Raw genomic sequence first — 24,920 nt, forward strand, 5'->3', positions numbered from 1 at the left:
TTCAACAATATGTGTTTCCCAAGATAGAGCTCCGTCCACCATCAATCCGAGTAATTTTATTGAATTGTTTTTGTGGCTTCTGATTTGGAGAAATTGATCTTTGGATTCATTGATGGAGAGGGAGTTACACCGGAACCAGTATTCAGAGGTCAGTAGCACATATTCAGTGGTCAGCTGGAGTTTTGCCTCCTCTGAGGCTTTCATGACAAAGGAGGTGTCATCAGCAAATAAAAGACTTCTGACAAATCTCTCGGCACCATCAGACTCCAAATCCAGGTCATTCATAAAGATTATGAACAGCAATGGACCCAACTTCGAACCCTGAGGAACTCCAGACCCCACGCTTCTCTCCTTCGACATCGCACCATTCCAGTGAACACACTGTGATCTGTTTGAAAGAAACGAGCAGATCAAATTCAAGGCTGGACCCCTCAGTCCATAATATTTCAGCTTATCTATAAGAATATCATGGTTTACAGTGTCGAAAGCCTTCGACAAATCTCGTGAAGCAATCTTCGCTATCCACTTCGAATCAAGTGCGCTGATTATGTCCTTCAGCAGCGCCAACAGCAACGTTGTTGTAGATTTCGTGTTTCTGAATCCATGCTGATGGCTGCCAAGAATGCCGTTGTCTTCAAAATGCGCTGAGAGTCTTATTCTGATTATTTCTTCGAGAATTTTCGACAAAGTCGGTAAAATCGAAATCGGACGGTAATTCGACGGATCACTATCATCGCCCTTCTTGTAAATAGGCAATACTCTAGCAGTCTTAAGTGCTTCTGGAAAGTGACCTTCAGAAAGACACTTATTGAAAATTATGGCTAGTGGTTCTGCAATTTCGATACAGATGGATTTTATGAATGTGGTTGTCATACCATATATATCCGGTGTTTCTTTGCCTTTGATTTCCTTTATAATACTTATTATCTCTAATTCTGTTATTCGTTGAAATTCTACCAATTCACATCTTTTAAGATTTTTTTGCTCTAATAACTTGATAGCTTCACTCTTGCAATTTGAAGGAATCTTCAACATCCGCTCATCCACAGAAGAGAAATATCGGTTGAAGGCGTCGGCGTCTAATATACTGTTAGTTTGTGTATTCTTATTTTTTGCAGTTTCCCTTTTAATAATAGACCATATTGTTTTTGTCTTGTTGTTTGAATTTTTTATAAGTTCTTCATTTCTTTGTTTCTTGGTGTTTTCCAAGCACTCTTTCAATTCTTCCTTACACAGTTTATATTCTCTTAGTGCTTCTTTAGATCTAGATACTCTGAATATGGTGTCCAGTATGTCCAGTTTATCTTTTATTTTTTTTGTTTCATCATTATTTTCAATGATATATTTATTTTTGTTTTTATTATTTCTTTTCTTTTCAGGAAACTCAACCTCGAACAAGTTTCTCAGCTGATTGAAGAACACTTGAAAGCTTTTTTCTGCCGCTAAGGGGGTGAGTATATTTTTCCAGTTAATTGAATTTAGTTTGAGTTTGATGTTATTTATTCCTTGATTTGTGATTTTTCTGTAGGTCTTGTTACACTCATTTAATGTTGGATTTTTTTTTTCAGATATGAATGACATAATCTGCGCAGAATGATCTCCCATGTGCAAGTTCGAAGTACTTGTATTACTAGGATTGAAGTTGCAGACAACGTTATCAACACAAGTCGATGTGTCGACAGTTATTCTTGATGGTTCTTCGAATTTATGGTGACCATTGTAGCATCTGAATAAATCCAATAATTTATTCTTCTCTTTGCTTTCATTCAATATATTTACGTTGAAATCACCGCAAATAATCCACTTATATGTTGAGTATTTTCTGTTCATAATGATATTTTCAAAAACTTGTTCTAACTTGTTCAAAAAATTTTCCAAGTTCGCTTTCTGTGATCTATAAACAGTAAATACTATTAGCTTCTGTTCAGGGATTTCTATTGCTGCTATTTCTAAATTTATTTCTTCTTTAAATTCGTTGATACTTCCAATTAATTTATATGGTAACGAATTTCGGACCATTATCATGGCTCCTCCACATTTTAGATTGGATCTGCAGAAGTAGTCAGCAATATTATAATTGTCAATATTAATGTGAGGGAAAAGGATACTCTCATCTTGACTATACCAATGCTCAGTAATGCACACTATTTCTGGGTTTAGTTCATTCAGTAGCAAATTTAACTGACTGATTTTATTTTTGAGACATTGTGTATTGAGATTGATTATTTTTATTTTAGTTGGTGCTAATTTACTTGGGGTTCGTAGATTCCTGTTGAAAAATTGTCGGAGACGATGTAATGCCTACTGATTTCCTATTATAATTAAATCGGTACCTCGAAAAAGCAACCCCTGACGGCCAGAATTTACAGTCATATACCTGTTCTTTATGCTTAAAGTCTAGTCCTACCTGGAAACATTCATTATCAGCAATTTGGTGATATGTGTTAATTTTATTTACAATAATTTGTTCTTCTTTCGACGTTTCCAATTTATCTGTTATATAGGTTTTTATTATTTCTTCCGTTACACCTGTTTTAATTTTCGAAAGAAATAGCCATACTTTTTTAACGCGAACGTCCCTACCTTGAAATGTAGTTTGGTTTTCATTGTTTGTAGCTGTACCAATAATTTTTGGGCGTTTCGGTTTAATCGTCCTCCATGGAATTTCCGAATTGCTTGAATTTCTCCCCGTGTTTTCATGTTCAGTATTATTGTTTTGTTTGCTTTCGTCCGATATCGTAGTTCGGTTGTGCTCTTTCATTCTGCTGTCATTCACTTCCGTCAGTTGACTTTGACTTAATTTGTCTTTCGATGGTCGTAGGTCAGTTGTTTGTTTCTGCGTCTGTCTCTTCTCCATTGACGTGTTATCATATTTATCAACATTTACATTTTTTTTCAACATTTGACTGTAGGATTCGTGATCCGACTTCTGAATTTTGAAACTAACCTTATCAGAAAGGAGTTTATTATTTTCTCGGAGGATTCTGTTGTTTTCCTGGCACTCTTCTAGCAATCTTTTCAGGTACTCATTTTCTAAATTTAATATTTTATTTTGAACCATCAGTTCATCATAAGATAATGACAGTTCTTCTGATTTTTTTTCCACTGGTACGTGCTTACAAATTGCATCCTTGCGATCTCCTGCCAGCCTAATGCATGATGGATGGAAGTTTTCAAAACACTTCCCGCACTGGACCGAATTCACAACTTTATGATCACAACCTGCACACTTTTGTTTGGGTTTTTTGTCACCTTTATCGGGACGCAACTTTAGTTCGTCCTCAATCGTCGCCATCTTACAAAATTTCCTCAAAAGTTTTCTTCACATGAGAATACATTAAATCCTTGTACCAATCATTCGATAAACTCATTTTTAAGGCTTATTTATTTCAAATGAAAAAGTCACGAATATTCACAACACACTGATAATAATTGAAAAGGCACAGGGTTATTTGTAGAAATATCCACCTCGTCTGGAGAACGCACGAAACAAAACTGAAGATGTAGAACTGAAGAAAGTAGACGTTATATCGAGTTGAATGGTAGGGGTGAGGTATTTCGTGGCAAAGTAACCATTATCTGTAAAGTTTTACCTAAGACTTCGAGAACATTCTACATAACTCTTCAGAGGGCTAATATCTCAGGAAATATCTATATTTTTTGATGACTTTATTTGTTTTTGTTATTTCAATTCCATCTCTGATTTTGAAAGCATGAAGTTACTTCAAAGAGGAAAAAACCTACGAAACTGAATTATAAGAAAAATTCATCATAAAGAGCATCCTATATGATGAGAATATCGATTTAAATATCAGAACCTTCAAGAATATTGAATTGAAAATATCGATCTTCACCTCAAGTTGTGATCACTATGAGTAGAAATAATTGATTAAAAATATTGGAATTGTATAGATTTCAGCCACGCATTGAAAAAACGATAATGTATTGAAGTAGGCATCGAAATAGTTACAGCAAATCCTTGTACCAATCCTTCGATGAACTCATTTTCGAAGTTTATTCAACTCGAATGAAAAAATCACGATTATTCACGAAACTCTGGTGATGATTGAAAAGACAAAAGCTTATTCGTAAAAATATTCACCTCCTCTGAAAAGCACACGAAGCAAAACTGTATATACAGTATTTTTATCTGACACGATCGAGTATGTACACCTAACGAATTGTTTTACATCTTTGAATACCTGCAGATGCTTTCCCCACCGCTGAAAGTGCATAAATCATAGGACCTTTTTTCTTTTTACCATCTAATCTTCAAAATCCTCTAAGTCCCTACGACTCTCGAGTAAATCCCGATTTAGCATCGTCGGCTCTCCAACTAATACATTTGTGTTTTTTTATTCGAATGTCCCTGTCCCAGACCTTGTAGAATAACAAATGAAGAGCTCAAAGTCTTGAACCCTTGTAATTGAAGTCTACACCTGCTACTTCGGAACCAATTTCATCAAAAAAATTTGGAAGCTTCCCCGCCCAAAAACCGACATTAATTCTTTATAACCAATAATTACAAACATAACACCCGTTCTGCTTTAGGACGAAAATAATAAGCCAAGGGTATTCTTAGGAACCTCCTTCGATCCTCCTCTTTGCACATCTGTTCTTCAGTACCTAACCACAGAGTGTTCGGGAACGATGCAATAAGAAGAATGAAATCAGTTGTTAAGATTATCCATCAGTGACAATAATACAATAATAAGTTTTTTTTTAATGATTGTAAATGTAACATCATAGTTGGCATAGAGATATTCTATGGGCTCCTCACCTCAGAAATGAGAAAACGCAGAGTACAGTTTCCTCACCATCATGCTACGAACAGAACACCCTGTATCATGGTTACCCGTTCCGTTCTTCATTAATATTCGTATCGGGGCACAGATTTAATGACTCCGGGGATCCCGCGTTCCGATTTTATCGTTTCTTAGCGTCTCGCGAGGAGTAAAAATGTTATTATTTTGCGAGGTTTATTATCGAGGTCGCCATTTCCCGTTTAATATTCCGTGGAGGGACGATTGCGTTGATTCTCGTTCGCGAGAGTGAAAAAATGACGGTAATAACGCGGAATTTGTAATGACAGGTTATGGGCCCAGATTGTACCTACGTTTCTTTCGATTCCGACTACCGATTTGATTTAACGCAATTTGGGGACGTATTTCCGGAATGAGATGAGCTGATGGCGATAAATCTTCTTAACATAAAACAATATGTTCCTATGCTTATTTGAACAGGGACGGTGTGGATGTATTAAATATCTAGTTAGCCTAGACCAGTTCCATGCATAAAAATATATTGCGTTTCCATAGCAACGAACAATAACTCATTAGAAGTGTCAGTGTGAAGTTTGAGGTCAAAAAAGTAAACCAGAGTTACGCAATAAATTGAAAGAAAGAAGATGTCCACCGAAATTATGAAAATCTGAAAAATTGGAGTATCGAGCCATCATCAAGTACCTGTATGTAAAAGGGTTGAGAGGTAAGCAGATTTACGAAGATTTGCTTAAAATAACTTGGTGATAAAAGTCCTTTGGATGCGACCGTGAAAAATTGGACTGCAAGCTTCAAAAGAGGTAAATTTTCCATTGAAGATGATGACCGATCGGGAAGGCCAGTTTCTGTGTCAGTCCCCGAAAATATCGATGCAGTTCATGACATGATTTTATCAGACCGTCGAATTGGGCTAAAAAGGATATCTGAAGCACTGAATATTTCATACGAACGCGTTCATCATAACATAGTTCACGTCAATTTGGACATGAGAAAAATTGCTGTAAAATGGATCCCCAAATGTTTGAATGTTGACCAAAAGCGTGCAAGGGTAGAAGTATCGGGTTCGATCTGTGCTCGATTTGAAAAAGATGTAGACTTCGTAAACCGAATTGTTACTATGGATGAGACTTGGATACATTTCTAAGATCCAGAAACAAAGCAATAATCGATGGAATGACGACACTCTGGTTCTCCAAGACCTAAGAAGTTTCGTGTCCAAAAATCTGCTGGAAAAGTTCTTGCTTCAGTTTTTTGATATTGCCATGGAGTAATCATGATTGATTTTTTTGGATAAGGGTAGAACAATAACCGGAGATTACTATTCGACATTACTAACCATTCTACGGGAAAAAAATTAAGAGAAAAGACGCGGGAAGTTATCCAAAGGTGTTTTGTTTTTTCAGGACAACGCCCCTGCATACAAATCTCCTGTTGCCATGCTGAAAATTCTTGATTTAGGGTTTTAATTACTAGAACATCCCCCATATTCACAAGATTTGGCTCCATCCGACTATCATCTCTTTCCTCAACTGAAAAAAAGTTTAAAAGGTCGTAAATTTTCTTCCAACGAGGAGGTAATAAAAGCTGTGGAGGTCTGGTTTGCAGAGCAAGAAGAAACATTTTTTTTGAAAGGTCTAGAGACGTTAAAGGTTCGCTGTAATAAATGTATCCAATTAAGAGGAGAATATGTTGAGTAGTAAAATATTTTGACATTGAAATTTTATTTGTTTCTATAGTAGGTAGGCTAAGAATTTTCCAATATATTCTCGTATGTGAACAATCTTCAAAGTTTTTGGAATAATTTTTAGTCGCCCACTGACCCTAACAAATTTACGACATTCAGCAAAGCTGTATACACTCGACCCCATTACTCTTCTATTACATATGTATATGTATATAAATGTGGGGATATAAAACTCTGACATTCTCTCATCCGCCGGAATAATCCAATTTTATGTCAGGGTGCCATCCTCTCATGATATATGACGGCATTTTGCAGTTGGAGGACAAAAAACTGCAATGTTCATTGAAAATATCGCCCACCGACAGCGCTGGAAAACTCGATGATCGTCGGACTCTGGTCCGACAAACTGTCGACGTAGTAAACTGTCAGAAGAGGGAAAACTCGTCCATAATCGCTTCCTGTCGACATGGGCGCAAAAATGATTAGGACGGAGGCGAAGACGGGGAAAAACCCGTCCCTGCTAATAGCCTCCCATCGTCCACACGTACCATAGAAAATGCTAGTGTGGAGGGAGCATCGACCAAGCGAACACAATCAACCGTGAAATCGCGTGAAAGCGTATTATTAAATTACTTCCACCGCAGTGTAGATTAACAATCGAAACTCGATAAAAGTATCTGAAACGCGAATAGGCATGGACTTGTACGCCCGATCTAACGCCCGTGGGGAAAAAATCAGCCTACGAGTCGATTTGCTCGGCTTTTTCGGTCGTCCGTTCGCGTGATGATTTTAATCTGCAATTACCTGTTTGTAGGATAGAGAGAACAAGACCGAGAATGAACATTATAAGTACTATATGTTAACTGTCTGTTTTATAATTTCCAATTGGAGCTGTATTGGTATTGGTGGTAAATGCGGTATTGGTATTGGTCATATCATAAGGCACCTGGAGAATTTTTTCATGTAGAAATTCATAGGACAGATAATTGCATCCCGGAAAGTTAATAACATGAATGAATATTTGTTCTTCGATGAAAAAAATTGTTTTTGCCGTTTGACGAATAAAAAAATTTCTGACTTTCCAAGATGAAGAACTGATTGAATTGAATTATAGTGAAAACCCCATATAAATTAGTGGTTTCTGAAGTAAGATATTCATCACCCCTAAATTCTTAATAGGGAGTAGGGGAGTGAAACTTACCTCAATTGAAATATCACTTGTCCTTTACCTGAATACTATGGTTTGCAAATTTTTATGGATTCCTTGAAGTAGTTACAGGAGGTGACAATTTGAAAACTTGCCGGGCCAATTATGTCTCGACAAGAATGTTTTCAAAGAAAAAGCCGGAACAGGTCAATTTTTAAAGAGAGGGGGACATATTTTGTGCAAAATTGTAAGCCGAAATCTCCTCAAACCTAGGTGTAGGGGCTATCACGCCTGAATTCTTCATAGGGATTAGAGAGAGGAGAGAGGGTGAGCTAAACCTCAATTGGAAGACAATAGGTCCCTCAACATAATACTTTTATCTTCCAATTGAGGTATAGCTCACCCTCTATTCCCTATTGAGAATTTAGGGGTGACCACCCCTACACCTAAGATTTAGGAGATTTTGGCTTACAATTCTGCTAGAAACATGTCCCCCTCCAAATAAACATTGACCTGTTCAGGCATTTTCTCTGAAAACATACTTGTTGAGACATAATTGGCCTGGCAAATTTTCAAATTGTCAGCCCCTGTAACAATTTCAAGGACTCAATAAAAATTTGCAAACGATAGTATTCATGTAGAGGGTCAAGTGATCTTTCAATTGAGGTATAGCTCACCCCCTATTCCCTATTAAAAATTAAGGAGTGATAGCTCCTACACCTAGGGTTGAGGAGATTTCGGCTTACAATTCTGCTCAAAATATGTCCCCCTACGAATAGAAATTGACCTGTGCCGGCATTTTTCTGAAATCATCCTTGTCGTGACATAATTGGACTGGCAAGTTATCAAATTGTCATCCTGTATATAAGACCTCTGCTTTCGTAGTTTTTCATTTCTGTAAAATTAATAAACACCGAATGAAATTTAATATTTTTGAAATTCTGGTAACTGTGTTGTCTGAATACTTATCAAGATACTCTAGGCCGGACTTAAAAAAAACCTCAATGACTATGTCAGTATGAACTAGCTGTTACGGAGAATAGACTCACCCTGTATATCTCTGGTCTACTCAGACAGTGCTTGGCAATAGATACCAGATATGCACCCAAAACACACATTCGGCAAAAGTTGTATACTGCAGTAGTGAAATCTATCCTTTATGCATTATTTGTCAAGGACTACTATGCAGAAGGCCTGGGATACACCATCATAACCAAAAAAGTGAAAATAACCTACTTTAAAGGGACCTGAGAAAACGTGGACCCACATCATAATCCGCATGACAGTTAATTCTTGAAAATATATCAACACTAACGATCGCTTAGGTACCCTATTGATATAACTCAATAGAAAATTGATTTTCCCCAAAAAATTTCCCGAGGCGGTTTGCTCAACATTTCGAATGGACAATTGAGGCTATGAAACGCAATGAAGTAACTATACGATTTAATTTAAACAGCAAAAAACATAGGTCCTTTTTTGTAGACAATTACGAGAGCAAACGTTAACATTCCTGAGGGTCAAAGTTCACAGCAGTGAGTGTTCCGAAAAACCTCGTTGAGGCGTTTATATTCAGCACCCTCGGTCTCTCCACCCTTCACGTTCTGGGGGTGGGAGATGACGATTGCGAACAAAGAGATCAAAAGGTACATCAGGATTTTTCACTCCCGTCGAAGGTATCTGAATAAGGTATGAAAGGCACGACGTCGAAGAGGAATGAATATCAGGAAGGGGGTAGAAATGAAGCAAACTCTCTGATATACCTACAATATTTTGGGGATGGTATGAATTCCTTCTCCAAAGTCTGTTGAATATGAAATATTTCTGAATGATGAATTTCCTAAAAATAGAATGGAATATAAAGAGCTCTGGGTTAATTCAAACGACGAAAATTCATAAACAATAATTCATCTTCCACACTGGCGAGATAACAGCAAGAATCAATAGATACCGGTAGATTCGGGTGACTTGGGACAGTCCTGTAACTTGGAACAATTACCCCCTTGCAGATATCTTTGTTTCTTACTATTTATGAGTGAAGGGATTAACTTATAAGATTGTGTAGCGTCTTTTCGGTTAGTTTAACAATTAATTCCTGTTGAGTTTGCCGTGACCAGAGCGTTTGAATTGACAGGAAAAATTAACGAATTCAGGAGAGTAAAAGCGCGTTTTTTTATGACCCTTATACTTTCAAGTGTCCTGTACATGTGTTTCAATTTGTGCATATGTAATTTTTTTTTTCTGGATACGTGGGATGTTGGGATATTAGATATGTCATGAAACAAGATTGTTTACAAATCAAACGGCAACACGGATCTCATTCATTTATTTTGTTGTTGTATAGGGTGACTTGGGACAATGCCGAACAGATACAAGCGAAGCATTGGCAGCAGGAAATATACCGATTTTTCGCGGAATATTATTATTTCTTCCACAAAGAAATCACCAAAGAATGAAAGAAATCAAAGTTTCCTTGCTTTTTTTAGTTTTTTTACATTTGAGTTGCAATATATTCACTTTCGCTGTAATAGGGGTTTATCATTTAATTTCCTTACCGAATTTCAACTATATAATCACAAATTCTAATTTTTCAAAACTATACTCCATCCCAAGTCACTTATTTCATTTGAGAGTTGAGAAATCAATGGATTTCAACTTGTGTCCCAAGCCTCCCAACTCGGTGGGTGACTTGGGACAAGTATATATATTTTTTTTAATTTATATCCGAATTCTGAAGCATGGTATATATTCTAATCAATAGTCTAAGTCATTAAGCATATTTGAACCTCTTTCTCACATGAAAATAGGTCACCGTTTTCGAAATATAACAAGTTGAATTTCAAAATCGTCCCAAGTCATCCGAATCTACGACGGTATTTCAATATTTTCGAAGAAGGTGCACTGGCACTGAAATTTAGAATTTCCCAGGCAATGCTTTTGTTTCGCTCATGAATTAATTAATTTTTAACTTATGTTATAAATGGCCAATTTTCAACAAATATTTGAGATTTTTCTGATAATTGTAAAGATGAACTTTGTAAACAACACTGAAAAATTGTTATTTATAGAAAAAATTAACTCATAGCTGAAGAAATCATGAGATTTGTTATAATATACAGAATTAATAGATGAATCTGACACAGCTGAGAGAAAATAAATTGGGAGCTTTGAATGAAATACGAAAAAATTTGTCCCTGATTTTAATTTCTTTTTTGTAATAACAATTTCTGCACTCTGCGTTTCCTTTGTGTTGACCACAGGTACCCTCAATCAAATACTTAACATTCTTTCTAAAACAAATATTTTTTCATTCAGTGCTCTACGTTGCAATCTTCTACATTATTTGTGAAACAACTTGCTTTGATATCCACAATTATTCAGAAAATATCCTTATGTTTCTTGAGATGCAGCCTTATGAGGCGAATATACAGGGTTAGAACTATTTAGAGGGGGACTACAGGGATATCGAAAACAGTTAGAAATACAGGATAGCTTAAATTACGAAAAAGTTGCGTTATTCAAGGATGAATGGGTGGGTATAAACAGTTCCCAAATATCTCTGATGGTTTCTGAGATATCTCGAAGCGGAAAATCAAGATTATAATTTTTTCTTCATCACTCATTTGTTTTTGGAGATAACTACACGAAATGTGTAGTCATAATCCTATATAGCCATTATACCGGTGTACTACTTTTTTATAATTTAAGCCACCCTTTATTTTTAACGGATTTCGATGTTCCTACAGTCAGCCTCTAAATAGTTCTAATCCTGTACAAAGATGCTTTGGAATATTGTTAAAAAATGAATAATAGAATTCAAATGTTTCCATTTATTTGAATTTGTAGAAAGCTAGCGTTTCGATGTGGAAAAATAATGAAGTGTCTTTCGTGAGTGATATTTTCCTTAGATTCATGAGATCTATGATATTTTCAAAACCAATGTTCATAGGAAATTTATTCACATCGAAAAGAATATGTAAAATCAAATTTAATTTATATCTGCCAAATTACATCAAATATTGGCAACATCTACTGAACATGCATGCATAAATAATAATTCAAGATGACTAAGACTAAGTTGGTTTTATATTCTATTTTGATTCTTTGTCGTAGGTCACATACCAAAAGGGAGAGAAGCATGAGGATGAATTAGATGTTCGCTTACCAAACAACTCTTGATCGTCAAATGAATAAGTAATGTGCAAACTTCAATGCACCCGTTTCTATAGAGAAATATGATTCATTCGAGGCAGAATGGAAATCCAACTCACAAAAGCTCCCCTGATTAATGAAGCCTTTAAGCTCTTCGTATGTCCGATTTATTCCGTATCTTTCTGTTTGTCGCTCTAGGGCATATAATGACTGAATGCTCGACTTGCATAGCGCTATAGATCAGGAGATAACCGAGCATTTCATACGCTTTTTCACAATCCTCCATAGATTTGTATTAAATTGAGGATTTTCATTTCGAAACACCAGTGGAAAATTTTCATTTAATTTGAAGGAAAATAAATCAGAAATGAACACTATTTTTCCCCTACTTTCAGAGGGAAGCCAGGAGAAGAAGCATTTGACTAAATTACAGAAAAGATACCTCTAAGTTTGACTCTGGAGCGTACGTCGCACAAAGTAAAAATTTCGCCAAATTGGCACAATTCTCGTGACACAAGATGGGACGCCATAAAATATGACGAATGGAACTTTTTTGACGTCATCAGCGGGCGCAACCTCCTCAGAGGCATTCTGCGAGGGCGCTTCCCTTCTTTCCATACCTTTGATGCTCCCTATATTCGTGCTTTTTCTGTCTTGAGATCTGTCGGGGAAACAGTTCGAGAAAATGAGGTTTGATGCTAGCGAATTGCAGAAAGGGGCTCTGCCGTGAAAATTGAAGTTTATGGTCTTTTCCATGAGTCGGATTCATCTAATTTTCAGTGTATCGATCGCTGAGGTGTTTCGTCTTATTTTACGAGGTAATAAAAGGTGTGGAGGAATATGAAATTAGCCCTGTTTCAGTTCTCATTTCCGCTTATTGAGGGTAGTTCAAATAACAATGACGGGCACATTGAGAATAAAATTCTTATTTCAATTAGATATTAAATAAGGAATTCGAGCGGAACGATCCCAAACTTTATTATGCTCCACAATAAAAGAGATCAGAAGAATTCACAGCTGAAAAATTGAATAAGGAGATGAGACTGGAATTGAGCGCGTGAGTTTTATAACAATCACCTAGGTTTAGTCTCTAGCAAGAAAATAACAATATGAACAATAAATTTGAACATGAGTGAACAGAAGTAAAAACTATGATTCGATGTAGATAATTCCTTTCGATTTGAAAATGAAAATGTCAATTTCCTTGCTGAGGTTCTCTTATCTGTATAGAGTAGGGTGAAAGTAAAATTGAATATCCGTCTTTTATCATACTCATACATGCATTTCCTTTGCACATATACTGGATTTTTAAATGGAAACCGATTGGTATTTTTCTCCATATAATCTATTTCTTGTTGCCATTTCTCCACACGTGAACTGTTGTTTACTATTAAAAAAATTGGACCTGCATATAGGGGGAATTATCTAGGACATCCCTTCAGAATATAAAAAAATCATTGTACATATATTCCAGCGTGTCAGATTGAGATATATGTGTGGTGAAGTACATATTGAAAAATATACATTCTCTTAATCTGCGAGACGAACATGTGTGGAAGGGCGCCAAACTTGCAAAGAAAAATGTAACATGTGCATTCTCGAGCGCAGGGGCTTTTTTTCTTATTTTGAAGCTAATGATTCAAGAATAACGAAAAAGATATAATCTGACAGTTTCAGCAAGCCGCAACTATAAAATTAGCCATACAGTTCACAAAAATAAATTTTTTTGAATTACCTCCTCTCCTGGGCTTCAAATCGTTTTCGCATTCATTATAAAAGTTGTAGTGCATAACATTTTCTACAAATTTCGTCCGAAGCAATTTTTTTCGTCCAAACGTTTTTGAGATATATGGCGATGAATGTACATTAGACTGGATTTCTACATTGACCTTGGCCTTTCGCATGTGTGGCTAAGCTCTTCTCCCTTATCAACCTCTAACTCGAAAACGGTTGAGAGTATGTGGAATTACTTCAGACAAAAGTGGTATAGAAGTATATTATCTACAACTTTCATAATGAATACAAAAAACGATTAGAGGTACAGAAAGAGGGATATTTGAAAAAAATGCATCGTTATCATCCTCAAACTTCCAGATTAAGAAAACCACCCCGGATTAGTGTCAAATTAATAGGTCAACACATCTGCAACACCGAGATCAACCATCAGTATAAAAATCTGACTCAAGTATATACAAGTAACGATTTCTTTTGCATTTTCAAAGGATCGCTATAACCTTGCGTCACGTACGAATTGTCAGTTTCTTGATAAGTAGCTTCCTTTGGGTCCAAATCTCTAAAAATCTGACACGTTCGAAAAAATATATATTTTCACCAATTTCAACTCTTCCATACGGCCAACCCCACCACGCAAACTGTCAGATTAACATGAATTTATTATCAGAGACACGTAGGGCATATGGAGTATCTTTATCTGACACGTTCGAGTATGTACCCGCACCTGACGATTTTTTTTCACATATTTGAAAAACTGCATCTAATCTTCAAAATCCACTATAGGTCTACGACGCTCGAGTAAATACAGATTTAGCATCGTGGGCTAATCACCTAGGGATGATTTCCTTCTCAGTGATCTATTATCTTTGAGTGAAAACTCTGGGACCGAAAGTTTCATTACTAGCTCTTCCCAAGTTCCTTCAGAATATCAACTAAAATTGCAATACCTTGAAAATGTCTAATCAACATCCTCCCAATATATCCTACATCACTGCATTAATATTATAGATGGGTACTGGATATCGCTAAATCGAGAGCTTATTGATCATTTCTTAAGATCAGACCGTAATGTAATTAAGAAATTGCTGAAATATTCGAAAAAATAAATAAGGATTCAAGGTGATCTCGAAATCTAATCTGAAAACCCTGCAAAGTAAGATGACCATCCTGCTGCAATTGCACATTTCGTATTTCAGCATGGATAGCCAGAACGTGCCTGAGCATTTCACACTCGAATTAATGGTGTAGTGCGAAGTTTTCACTCGAGGATAGGAAGAACTGGACAATATTACCGAATCGATGATTTTGACATCGAAGTTCTGAGTTTAGTCGCCTTCATATAGCAAGGATGAGAAATAATAATGCAAATCAATTTAATTTCGATACATAACATCTATTGATATAAAAAGCAACAACACGATCTGAATAGAGCTAGCTAACCACCACAACTCGGAGTGTCAGAAGAAAGACCAGAAAATCAGATCACAGTTGGATTACACCCGTCGTATCTAGATAGCATTTTGTTACTTTCGTGTTTACTTATCCATTGAAATAGCAATGACCTTGAGCAATCGGACAAATTTTCGTGCTCGGCAACGCCGTTGCTCAGATCTCAGGTGTGTCTCTCCCTCCGATTCAATTATTTTATTATTGTACAAAATGTAACCGGCTGTAGTAAAAGGCCGGCAGAGTGGGCGGCCAAGGGGGAAGCTAGAACAGACAGGACGGTTGAGCTCAAGCATGAGGCACCACTTTGCTCCCATCTGCATACGATGCCGAAATTTGAATTACAAATAGATCTGATGAGAAGCGGGCAGGAGAACGCAAACATAAAGCAACTCCGTAGTGCGGAAAAGTCCTACAATGTATACCCGACTTTTCAAATGGAAGGAACTTATTTTGTATTGTAATTAAGAAAGGGTATGCCGCATAATTGTAACTGCTTCTGTGGCTATAAGAAAGGTATAGAAGAAATAGTCCAAAAAAATTAGTGGAAACAACTGTTACAAACCATTTTTTTTTTATCCCTTTGTTGTTTACATGATGGAAGAGAAAACGCAAAATAACTTAGTGAATATCCCTCACAAGTGGAATAAATGATTTTTTTATCGAACCTGTGTTTAAATCTCATAAGGGCGTTTGTCGAAAAAAAATTTTGTTTTCAGATAGAATGAAAGAAAGATTTAAGATCTTTCAGAAAACTCCGTTTATCGGAAATAAGTTACCTTAAATATGATTGTTTCGAATGAATCTCAATATCGTCTATTTCAATTTTTCGTTTGTCCGTTTACTCGTGAATTATATTCCCTGTATAGAAAAATCTATACAGGAGTTAGAACATTTCTGAACTTCACGCGGAGTCCCTTTTCAATAAAGGGAATGAATCTATGGACAAATCTAAAACCCCAAAGAAATAATCCCCATGAAATAAATCCCCTCACAACTTACTTCTTGTCCGTCTCGATGAACGTATCAAACTCCACGGACATCTTGCAACATAGGGCCTTCCGGCTGTGTGAAGACGAGCAGTTAGTGTTGATCATGTGACCATCTGGAAAGACAAAAACAAACATGAGATGAGTTTCCCATCCTCAGAAGTCTAGACCAGAAGACAATTCATCTCCATATCTGGTGTAAAGCGGCACTTAGACAAATATTTACGTCCGAGGGTATGAGCATAAACTACCAACATGTGCGATGGCAATACTCAAGAGACAGTTAGTACAATGGGAGTTTTTTGAGTGGTTACAAGTGGTGAGGAATGATTAATCTCAGACCTGGGTTATATTTGGATGGTTGGTTTACATCAAAGGAAGTTGGGAGCTTGGTTTCTTGTAGATTCCATCATTTTTTTATGAGGAAACATATGCGTAGGTGTAATAGTCGATTCGGAGCATCTTTTCAATTCTAACACAATGTATCAATTCAAACATAGGTACATACATATTCTTCGAATTTCACAGATATTTTTTATGTCTCTTACGCCCAGTTGCAGGAAATTTCGTTAAAATTTAATGCTCCATTTAAATTTTAATCCCCCATTATTCCCTTAAAAAATTACAGATATTAATTTTAATGCGGCATTAAATCTTAATGGACGTTCCTGAAACTGGGCCATAATCTATTTTTTTGCATCTTTAGTCCCTCAAATGTAGGGATTAAAATTACCCCTTCATTCCTTGAAGTGCATAATAGTACTTATAAGATTCAACGAGCAGAAGAACTTCTTATTTTTCTCTTCTTCTGATTGTCACAGGATATGGAATAGTTATTTTTCTTAGTGCGGAAAGTGGAAGCTGGCAAGACACTTTCCGCAAGAGTTAGGAACAATTTTTTTTCTACAAGCGCCTGAAATATATAAATATTTAAAGAAACATATAGCGTTTGATTTGATTAATACATATAACAATGACGGACGTAATTCTGTATGTTGTTACCATGATCATCATAGATGATTATCTCATCGTTGACGTTGGTGCATAAATACAGGGTGTCCCAAAACTAGTGAATCAAACGTCACACCACGATGGAGTAGACCAAATATTATCGAAGGACACCAACAAAAATGTACCGTTTCCAAAATAATCAGAATTTTATTAAAATACCTAAAGTTGCCGATTTTCGAACTATTTTTCTTAATCACAGGGCCAGTTTATTAAAAAGGATATCGAATTTTAAATTATATTGAACTAAGATCATTGTTTTATCTCCCCTAATTGAAATTATTTCAAGTAGTTAATCGATAACCTAAGTAAATTTAAATTGAAACAATTGCTTTTTCTACATGATTTTTATTACTCAGAGTAAACCCCCTCTATAGGGGTGATAATATGGGAGAAAAACGCTATCCTTAATCATAAAGTGGCCTTGTGATTGAAAAAATAGTTCGAAAATCGGCTAACTTTAGGTTAGGTTTTTTCAGAAACGGTACATTTTCGCTCAACTAATGTTGGTGTCATTCGATAATATTTGATCTACTCTATCGTGGTGTGACGTTTGATTCACCAGTTGTGGGACACCCTGTATAGGGTCATGACAGAATTTAATTCACTCTTTGACAGACCCATTTTAGACTCTCCTTTGAATCTACTGCGGATTTCCCTTGAAAGCGTTTAAAGGAAAAGTTCTGCTAGCTTTACCGTCAATCTAGTAATTTCTTCCACAATTGGAGGACAAAAATTTTTCACTAAGGTTAGCCTGAAAATATGATGTAATCAGATTCTGGATAAACAATCAATTATCGGTTTTGTCCGGCTAGCGATGGGTTGGGTAACCGCAATCTCCAGTTTCTCCAATAATTGGAGAGCAAAAAATACTAGGGTAATAAATTAGTTTAAAATTAGCCTAAAAGTATGGTGTGATCAGATTCTGGATAAATATTGTATTAGCGGTTTGGTTCTGCTAGCTTGACGATAAAGCTAGCAGAACCCCTTTTTTTTAAACGCTTTCAAGGGAAATGGGTGATTTTGCTATTTTAAGGGGGTGAGATACCCCCCATCTCACTTCAGTTTATGCTCAACATTCAAATTTTAGGCAATATCATTAATGATTTTGACTAAAATAAAGCCTAACACAATGATCGATATTGAATTACATGACACTAGGCTAGGGACTCCCTCTAGTGAATATCATGCTACTAGTTTTGGTCCATTACTTTCAATATTTTTCATAAATGACACTGAAGCTTCTGATGGATAGTTTTTTACCTTTTTTATTCATTCAAACTTGTTGGTATACCCAGATGAACGTACTGTTGACCTCTCTTACACAAAAAATTCAATTAATGCATATTCCTCCAAGGGGGTCATTAATGCCGCATGTCTGACCGGTCGTGTGCGACGATCCTTAGCGACTTACGTATGCGTTAAACGAAGCGTGGCCGACGTAAAGTAACACCTGCACGAGATAGCATCTATTCCATGTATACCTACCAGCCCGAAGAAACCAACAATAAGAAAATACGGACTGCTGCGGAAACAGCAGGAAACGTTCCATCCCGTTTCTTTTCCAGATCACGAACTGAAATGGTTGTTAATTAAGGCCGGCCTTCTCTAGATTTTCCACTCCTGAAATTCACGACAATTATGCCAGAGTGCGAGCGAGGCATGGGAAGTCGGGAAATTAGGTTGTGCCTTACGAAAACAAGTGTATTGTTGGAACCTTCAAGATTTCCCAGTTCTTGACAGGGGAGAAAAGTGTGATGGAAGGTCTTGCTTATTTTACGAGAAATGAATTTGAAAATTAGCTTCATTTTATCTTCATTTTCGACAATATTCGCCCATGAATGTACTTGCATTTTTCTCTGCATTTTCCTTCACGGATTTCAGTTTCTGTTTTATCACTTTCCCGCATCAGTTCGATGAAAAAATCACTTTTCACCAGTAGTAGAGGAAAAGTTCCCTTTCCCGCACTGGTCAGGGAAAAATCACTCGAAAAACTCTTCCATGACTCCTAGATCCGAACTGGTAATTCACATAGCATGTTCAGTCAAAAATACATTCGGTAGATACCCATCCCTATCACATTTTATGATTTGAACCCACTATACATTCTATTGTGAGTTGTTGGAGATCAACAATGATACATTACCACTGAGTGAACTTGATGTCTCTTTATTGAGAGGCATAGAGTTCTTTGGTTTTTTGCATTTGATTAAAAATTCATTTTGTTCTGCAGTATTTGAATAGAAAATATCCTACCAATGAAAAGAATACACAGACTGTTTTTAAATTGATGCGAACAATTTTGAAGGGGGTTTTGTAACCAAAGTCAAGGGGGTCGGTCTTTCATAAAATTTTTCGTTCAAAACCCTCCGAGTTATGGCAAAATTATCAGCGCTTGCTTGACTTACTAACGTATTGTAACTAACAAACTGTTATTCGATGTGGAGATTTTTTTTGTGATCAAAGGAAGATTTTATGAGAAAAAGTCAAGACAAGATCCACATCAAATTTGCCTATTTAAATGGAATATCCATATAAACGTAGAGGGACATCAAAAAGTTCATATAGAGGTTACTTTTTGTCGCAGATATTGCATAAAATCGATTATTTTTTCCTCAATTTGAAAAAGCTTTGAGGGGAAGGGTTTTTGAAAGGAAAATTATATGGAAGACCGCCCTCAATTTTGACTAAAAATCATAAAAAATTTTCGCATCAAATCAGAAACACCATGTATATACAAAATTGGAAGATAGAAAATGCGTACTGATGAATACCAATTCAGTTTATAGCATTTTATGCAGTTCTTATAACAAACTACATTGGACGAACGATTCAAGCTTTGAAGACTCGAATCACAGGGTATAAAGGTGAAATGGTTGGTAACAAAGACAGTATCTATTGGCCACATAAATTTTGGCAAAAAAAATTTTCGATCATATTTAATTTCGAGCCTTGATAAAGGCAAAATCTTGGAGTGTTGCCTACCTCCTTACCAGACTTAATGCCCGCAAGTTTTCATGATATAATTTCAATTTTACACAATATAATTTTCATAATATGAAACATATGTATGTACAGGCTGGGCAAAATTGGTGATATGTACCTGAACTTTTTCAACCCAACGAGAGAGGGGAAAATGCATGCCACATTACGGTCATCTTTTTTACAGAAACTAATAATGCCATCAACTGCATTCCTCTATCTTCTTTTGTTTTTGAGTTATAGGTCAAAATCAAAATTTCAACTTTGGTCATTATCTCCATTTCTGTTTGTGCTAGGATGTTGAAATGAAAACAATATACAGACACTTTTCTGATAGCAATCCAGTGGCTAACTATGATATTTACCAACAGGTATATTTGCTGAGTTAAAACATAAAGATGTGTTTTTTCCATGAAAACAGTAGTTTAAAATGATTTAGAAAGACTGAAGGCGATATATGATATATTTCTGCAACGGTAAGAAAAATTCGATTATTTCTACGTCATTTTAAACTACTGTTTTCATAAGAAAAAACACAACTTTATGTTATAGCTCAGCACATAAAGCTGTAGGAAAAAATCATAGTACGCCACTAAAATGCTATCAAAAAAGTGTCTGTAAAATGTTTTCATTTCAACATCCTAGCACAAACAGAAACGCAGATAAGGACCAAACTTGAAAGCGCCCAAATTTAAATTTTGGCCTATAACTCAAAAACAAAAGAAGATAGAAAAATATATGAACGGCACATTCATTTTCCTCTATCTCGTTGGATTAAAAAAATTTAGGTATCACCAATTTGGCTCGCCCTGTATAAATAAAAGTAAAATATTATGAAAATCCATGGTCTCTCGCTCATTTTCGAAAAAACCTTGAATGATGTGAAATGAAAATGATCCATTTTTCTAGCAAACTCATAATCTTGAAAAACCTAGTGTTTTTTATCGCCGATTCAAATTCGAAAGTCAGATAGCCTACCCCCCCCATTTTATTATTCACATTCATATATTTTCAACACACAACAAGAACAATACTTTCAAAATATTAGGTTTTTTCGATTCAATAATTCCTGGATCTTGACATGTGGACAGAAAATTTGAATACTGTCACACCGAAAAGACCATTCACATTCCATAAAATGAAAATGAGGAGTGAAGCATAGGAACTTTCGTAATATCGCAGTAATTATCCAGCATATGAAGTAGGATAAATCAAATGCAAGTCTCCTAGATCCACCATTTCCTATTCAGCATGACACAGAGATGCCCTGCTGGCAGTTCATAATGCAAAAGGAAAATTACACAGCCTATTCCAGTACATACTCATTCGAGCCTTTATGCAATCTTGAACGTGTCGTTGTGGTGCAGATTTTATCTACGAAAGATCCCGGACACATGAAGTCCTATGATCTGTGCTGCCATGAATTTGCATTCTCCCTTTTCCATCCAGTTTCTTATGCCCCAGTGAACCTTTATCGTTATTTATTCTTTCCCATGGAACGACGTTGTGGGGAACGACGTAAATTTATAAAGACCTGGAAGCTGCATCGATTATGAATATTTATCATCCTGGGCGTTGGAAGCGTCAGGAAACTTTTCAAATGATTCAAGGAATCGATGGAGATATGGTCTATTCATTTGAAAACGCAGGCCGGTTATGACTTTTAGAGTTTTCGACTCAAAAGATTGCTCGGAAGTGGATATTCCCATGTGAAAAACTTTCGAGGAATATCATGAAGTTACTTCGGAACGAAGGAAAGGAGTAAAAAATACTTCACACTCCTCAAGCTTCACAAGTAGGTATTAATTTATAAAGCACCTAATACCGCTGAGCCAAGAGTTTATAATGTATTATCTGATGTAATCAAAATTCTTCCTTTCGTAGTTTCAAGAAATAAATAAAGAGTCTTGGAGATTATCTTCTACCAGAATGTCTATTCTGTTTTTCTGTTATACATTGCATAGTTTTTTCGAAAAATCGTATTTCCTTTCAGAAGAGCTATTGACGTGAATGAAACAAGAAAATTGAAATTTAGAGGAAATTGCAACTGGAAATTGCAACTTCCAGTTCTACCCTGTATACCATCAAATTCAATGGAAACTCCTGCAAACTCAAAATCATGTAATAAACAAGATGAGATAGGCTACAAATAGACAACAAAATGATCAGAATCGATGCATACCTTGAAAAGTTATTTTAAAATGAATTCGGTAAACATTTTGTTTGTCCATCAGGAGTGTGTTTATACAATTATGTCATTGAGGAAAAGAAATTGTATTTCGAACACAACTTGTCGTCCATTTGTTGAATTCAGCAAGCATTCGTCCTGGCTGGTGGTATTCAACAAACGCTCGAGGTTTTTCACATCTGGTTTATTATTTTCCTCCGCTTTATGTGTTATCAACGGTATCTACATTCGCGTAAATTACCCATACATTTTTTCCTTCTTTCGCCCTCTATTCAGTTGTGTAATAAATCTTACAGGTATATTTTATATTGTGAACCGTGTATACAATAGAGTTTGATCTTATCACTTCATACTGGTGGTTCATTCGAAAAGGTAGATGTGAATGCCATTTTGTAGCACTGCTTTTTATGGCAGTAATAAGTCCCGCTCTTATCGTTATATTATTAGAACATTTTTTCATACGAAAAGTAGTAAACGTAGAGAGAATGTAGGCATGAATACCTTGAAAGGCATTTTGAAATTCTGTTCGAGATGGAAAAAATTGAAATTTTCCAATTCAATTTCATCATGAAACCAATTCATGGTAGTTGATTATAGCAAAAACTGAAAGTGTCCTTCAATTCGAATTAGGAGGTCCAGCTCCGTTAAAAAATTAATAACCTTTGCATACTCACTAGTCATTTTGTGAAATTCTTCATCGTTCGTATCGGTAAAGAACCATGTCTGAAAAGAAAAATTGAAATTATTATTCATCTCACCACAGTGCTCTATTTTATAATTGGTATATGGCGCTCGATTATCAAGAGAAATTAGCTCTAATTAATCCTCTGAACCATTTTTAGACCATTTCATCATTTTGCAAATTTAATAACAGAGTTCTACAAAATAAAACGTCCGAGATATTCCATGCTAAGTGTGAACGCGGTTTAATAAAGCCACATCCAATTAAGACTAATTAACACGTTCTATTCTGGACGTCACTTAGATATACTGTTCATTATGAACGTTCAATGTAATAAGTAATTATAGGGCTCATCTCTTATTCGCAGTCTTGCACGAGAGTATTCATGAAACGTTAAGGAAAATATACAGGAATTTAACAATGTCCCCCAATGGATTTCTAAAGGATAAGCTATCGATTACCTTTTCAGATACTGAATGGAAGGAAACAAAGGTTCACCCTCCATAAAAATTTAATCCTACTTCAAAAATTTTAATGGAAGTTCCTGCATCTGGGCCTTTGTCATTCATTTTTTGAATATGAAAGTGTTTATGGTGTTCTTCATTTTACTGTTCATTAGAAAAGAATAATTAGGAACTAGTTTGTTTTCTACAATGGAAAAATCCTCGGAAAAACCTGTTAAAAAGGAAAAAACAAACTGAAATCCAATTCTGGGGTGCAACTATACATTTAAGCTTATTAAAGATTATTTTGGACTGAAAAACAAATTGACACAAGAAATTTTGCCATTATTATTATATTGTATTTCAACAAAACACATTTTGGTTGTTGTAATGAAGAAGCAAAACGGTGACCTATTTTATCTGAAAAAGAGATTCGAATATGCTTAATGAATCAGACTATTGTTTAGGATATATACTATGCTTCAGAATTCGGATATAAATTTTGAAAAAAATAAAATATACTTGTCCCAAGTAACCCACAGATTTGGGAGGCTTGGGATACAAGTTAAAATCTATTGATTTCTCAACTATCAAATGAATTAGGTGACTTGGGACGGTGTATAGTTTTGAAAAATTAGAATTTGTGATTATATAGTTGAAATTCTGTGAGGAAATTATATGATAAACACCTATTACAGCGAAAGTAAATATATTCTAACTCAAATGTAAAAAAACTAAACAAAACAAGGGATGTTTGATTTCTTTCATTCCTTGGTGATTTCTTTGTGGAAATGAAGTAAATAATAATATCCTGCGAAAAATCGGTAGGTATAATTCCTGCTGCCAATGTACCTATTCGGCATTGTCCCAAGTCACCCTATGAAACAATAAAATAAATTAATGAGATCCGTGTTGCCATTTGATTTGCAAACAACCTTCTTTCATGACATATCTAATATCCCAATATCCCACGTATCCAGAAAAAAAAAATTACACACGCAAAAAATGAAAAACATGTACAGGACACTAGAAAGTATAAGGGCCATAAAAAACGCGCTTTTACTCTCCTGAATTCGTTAATTTTTTCTGTCAATTCAAACGCTCTGGTCACTGCAAACTGAACAGGAATTAATTATTAAACTAACCGAAAAGACGCTACACAGTCTTATAAGTTTGTCCCTCCACTCATAAATGGTAAGAAACAAAGAAATCTTCAAGGGGGTAATTGTCCCAAGTTACAGGACTGTCCCAAGTCATCCGAATCTACCGGTAAGTACTTCAAATCAAAGATGTACACAGAACTTGACCTTAAGTGTTTGAAGGACAAGATGAATATCTCCGAACAAACACACCTCAATCGATATAAATTAATCCTTCCTCATACAATTTTAAAAGCGTTCTTTCAGCAGAGGGTTTTATATAGTGGAAGCACGCTCGTCATGTAGCATACGAAACCTGTCACGTATCCCTGGATCTGGTAGCTCTTCTTCAGTCGAAAAGCCCTATCAATTACCAACCACTGTCTGAACCTTTTAGATCCTTCCTTAAGAAGTGATGAGATATAAAGTAGACTGTAGACTACCCCACGGTTCCCCGTTTGCATATGGCCCCCTTTTCCACTTCTTAAGGGGATCCAGACGTCGGGTTCATTTGAACAAGTGGTTTTTATGATTTATGCAGAGCT

General features: G+C 35.8%; 1 protein-coding gene and 1 long non-coding RNA gene across 2 annotated transcripts in view; one reads left to right on the forward strand and one right to left on the reverse strand.

Annotated features, from left to right (window-relative positions):
* Positions 1-24,920, reverse strand: part of LOC123314170 (fringe glycosyltransferase) — a 127,555-nt gene that overhangs the window by 87,492 nt on the left and 15,143 nt on the right. The window contains exons 3-4 of the mRNA XM_044899291.1: positions 22,786-22,834; positions 15,947-16,049 (exon numbers count right to left, since the gene is read on the reverse strand). Coding sequence (XP_044755226.1) covers positions 15,947-16,049; positions 22,786-22,834 — 152 coding nt within the window. The remainder of the gene's footprint in view (positions 1-15,946; positions 16,050-22,785; positions 22,835-24,920) is intronic.
* On the forward strand, positions 1,410-1,747 carry LOC123314171. The gene is made up of 2 exons (XR_006537788.1): positions 1,410-1,450; positions 1,569-1,747. It is a non-coding gene; the product is annotated as an uncharacterized LOC123314171 (long non-coding RNA).

This window comes from Coccinella septempunctata, chromosome 5, assembly GCF_907165205.1.
Source record: "Coccinella septempunctata chromosome 5, icCocSept1.1, whole genome shotgun sequence".
NCBI classification, from domain to species: Eukaryota; Metazoa; Arthropoda; class Insecta; order Coleoptera; family Coccinellidae; genus Coccinella; species Coccinella septempunctata.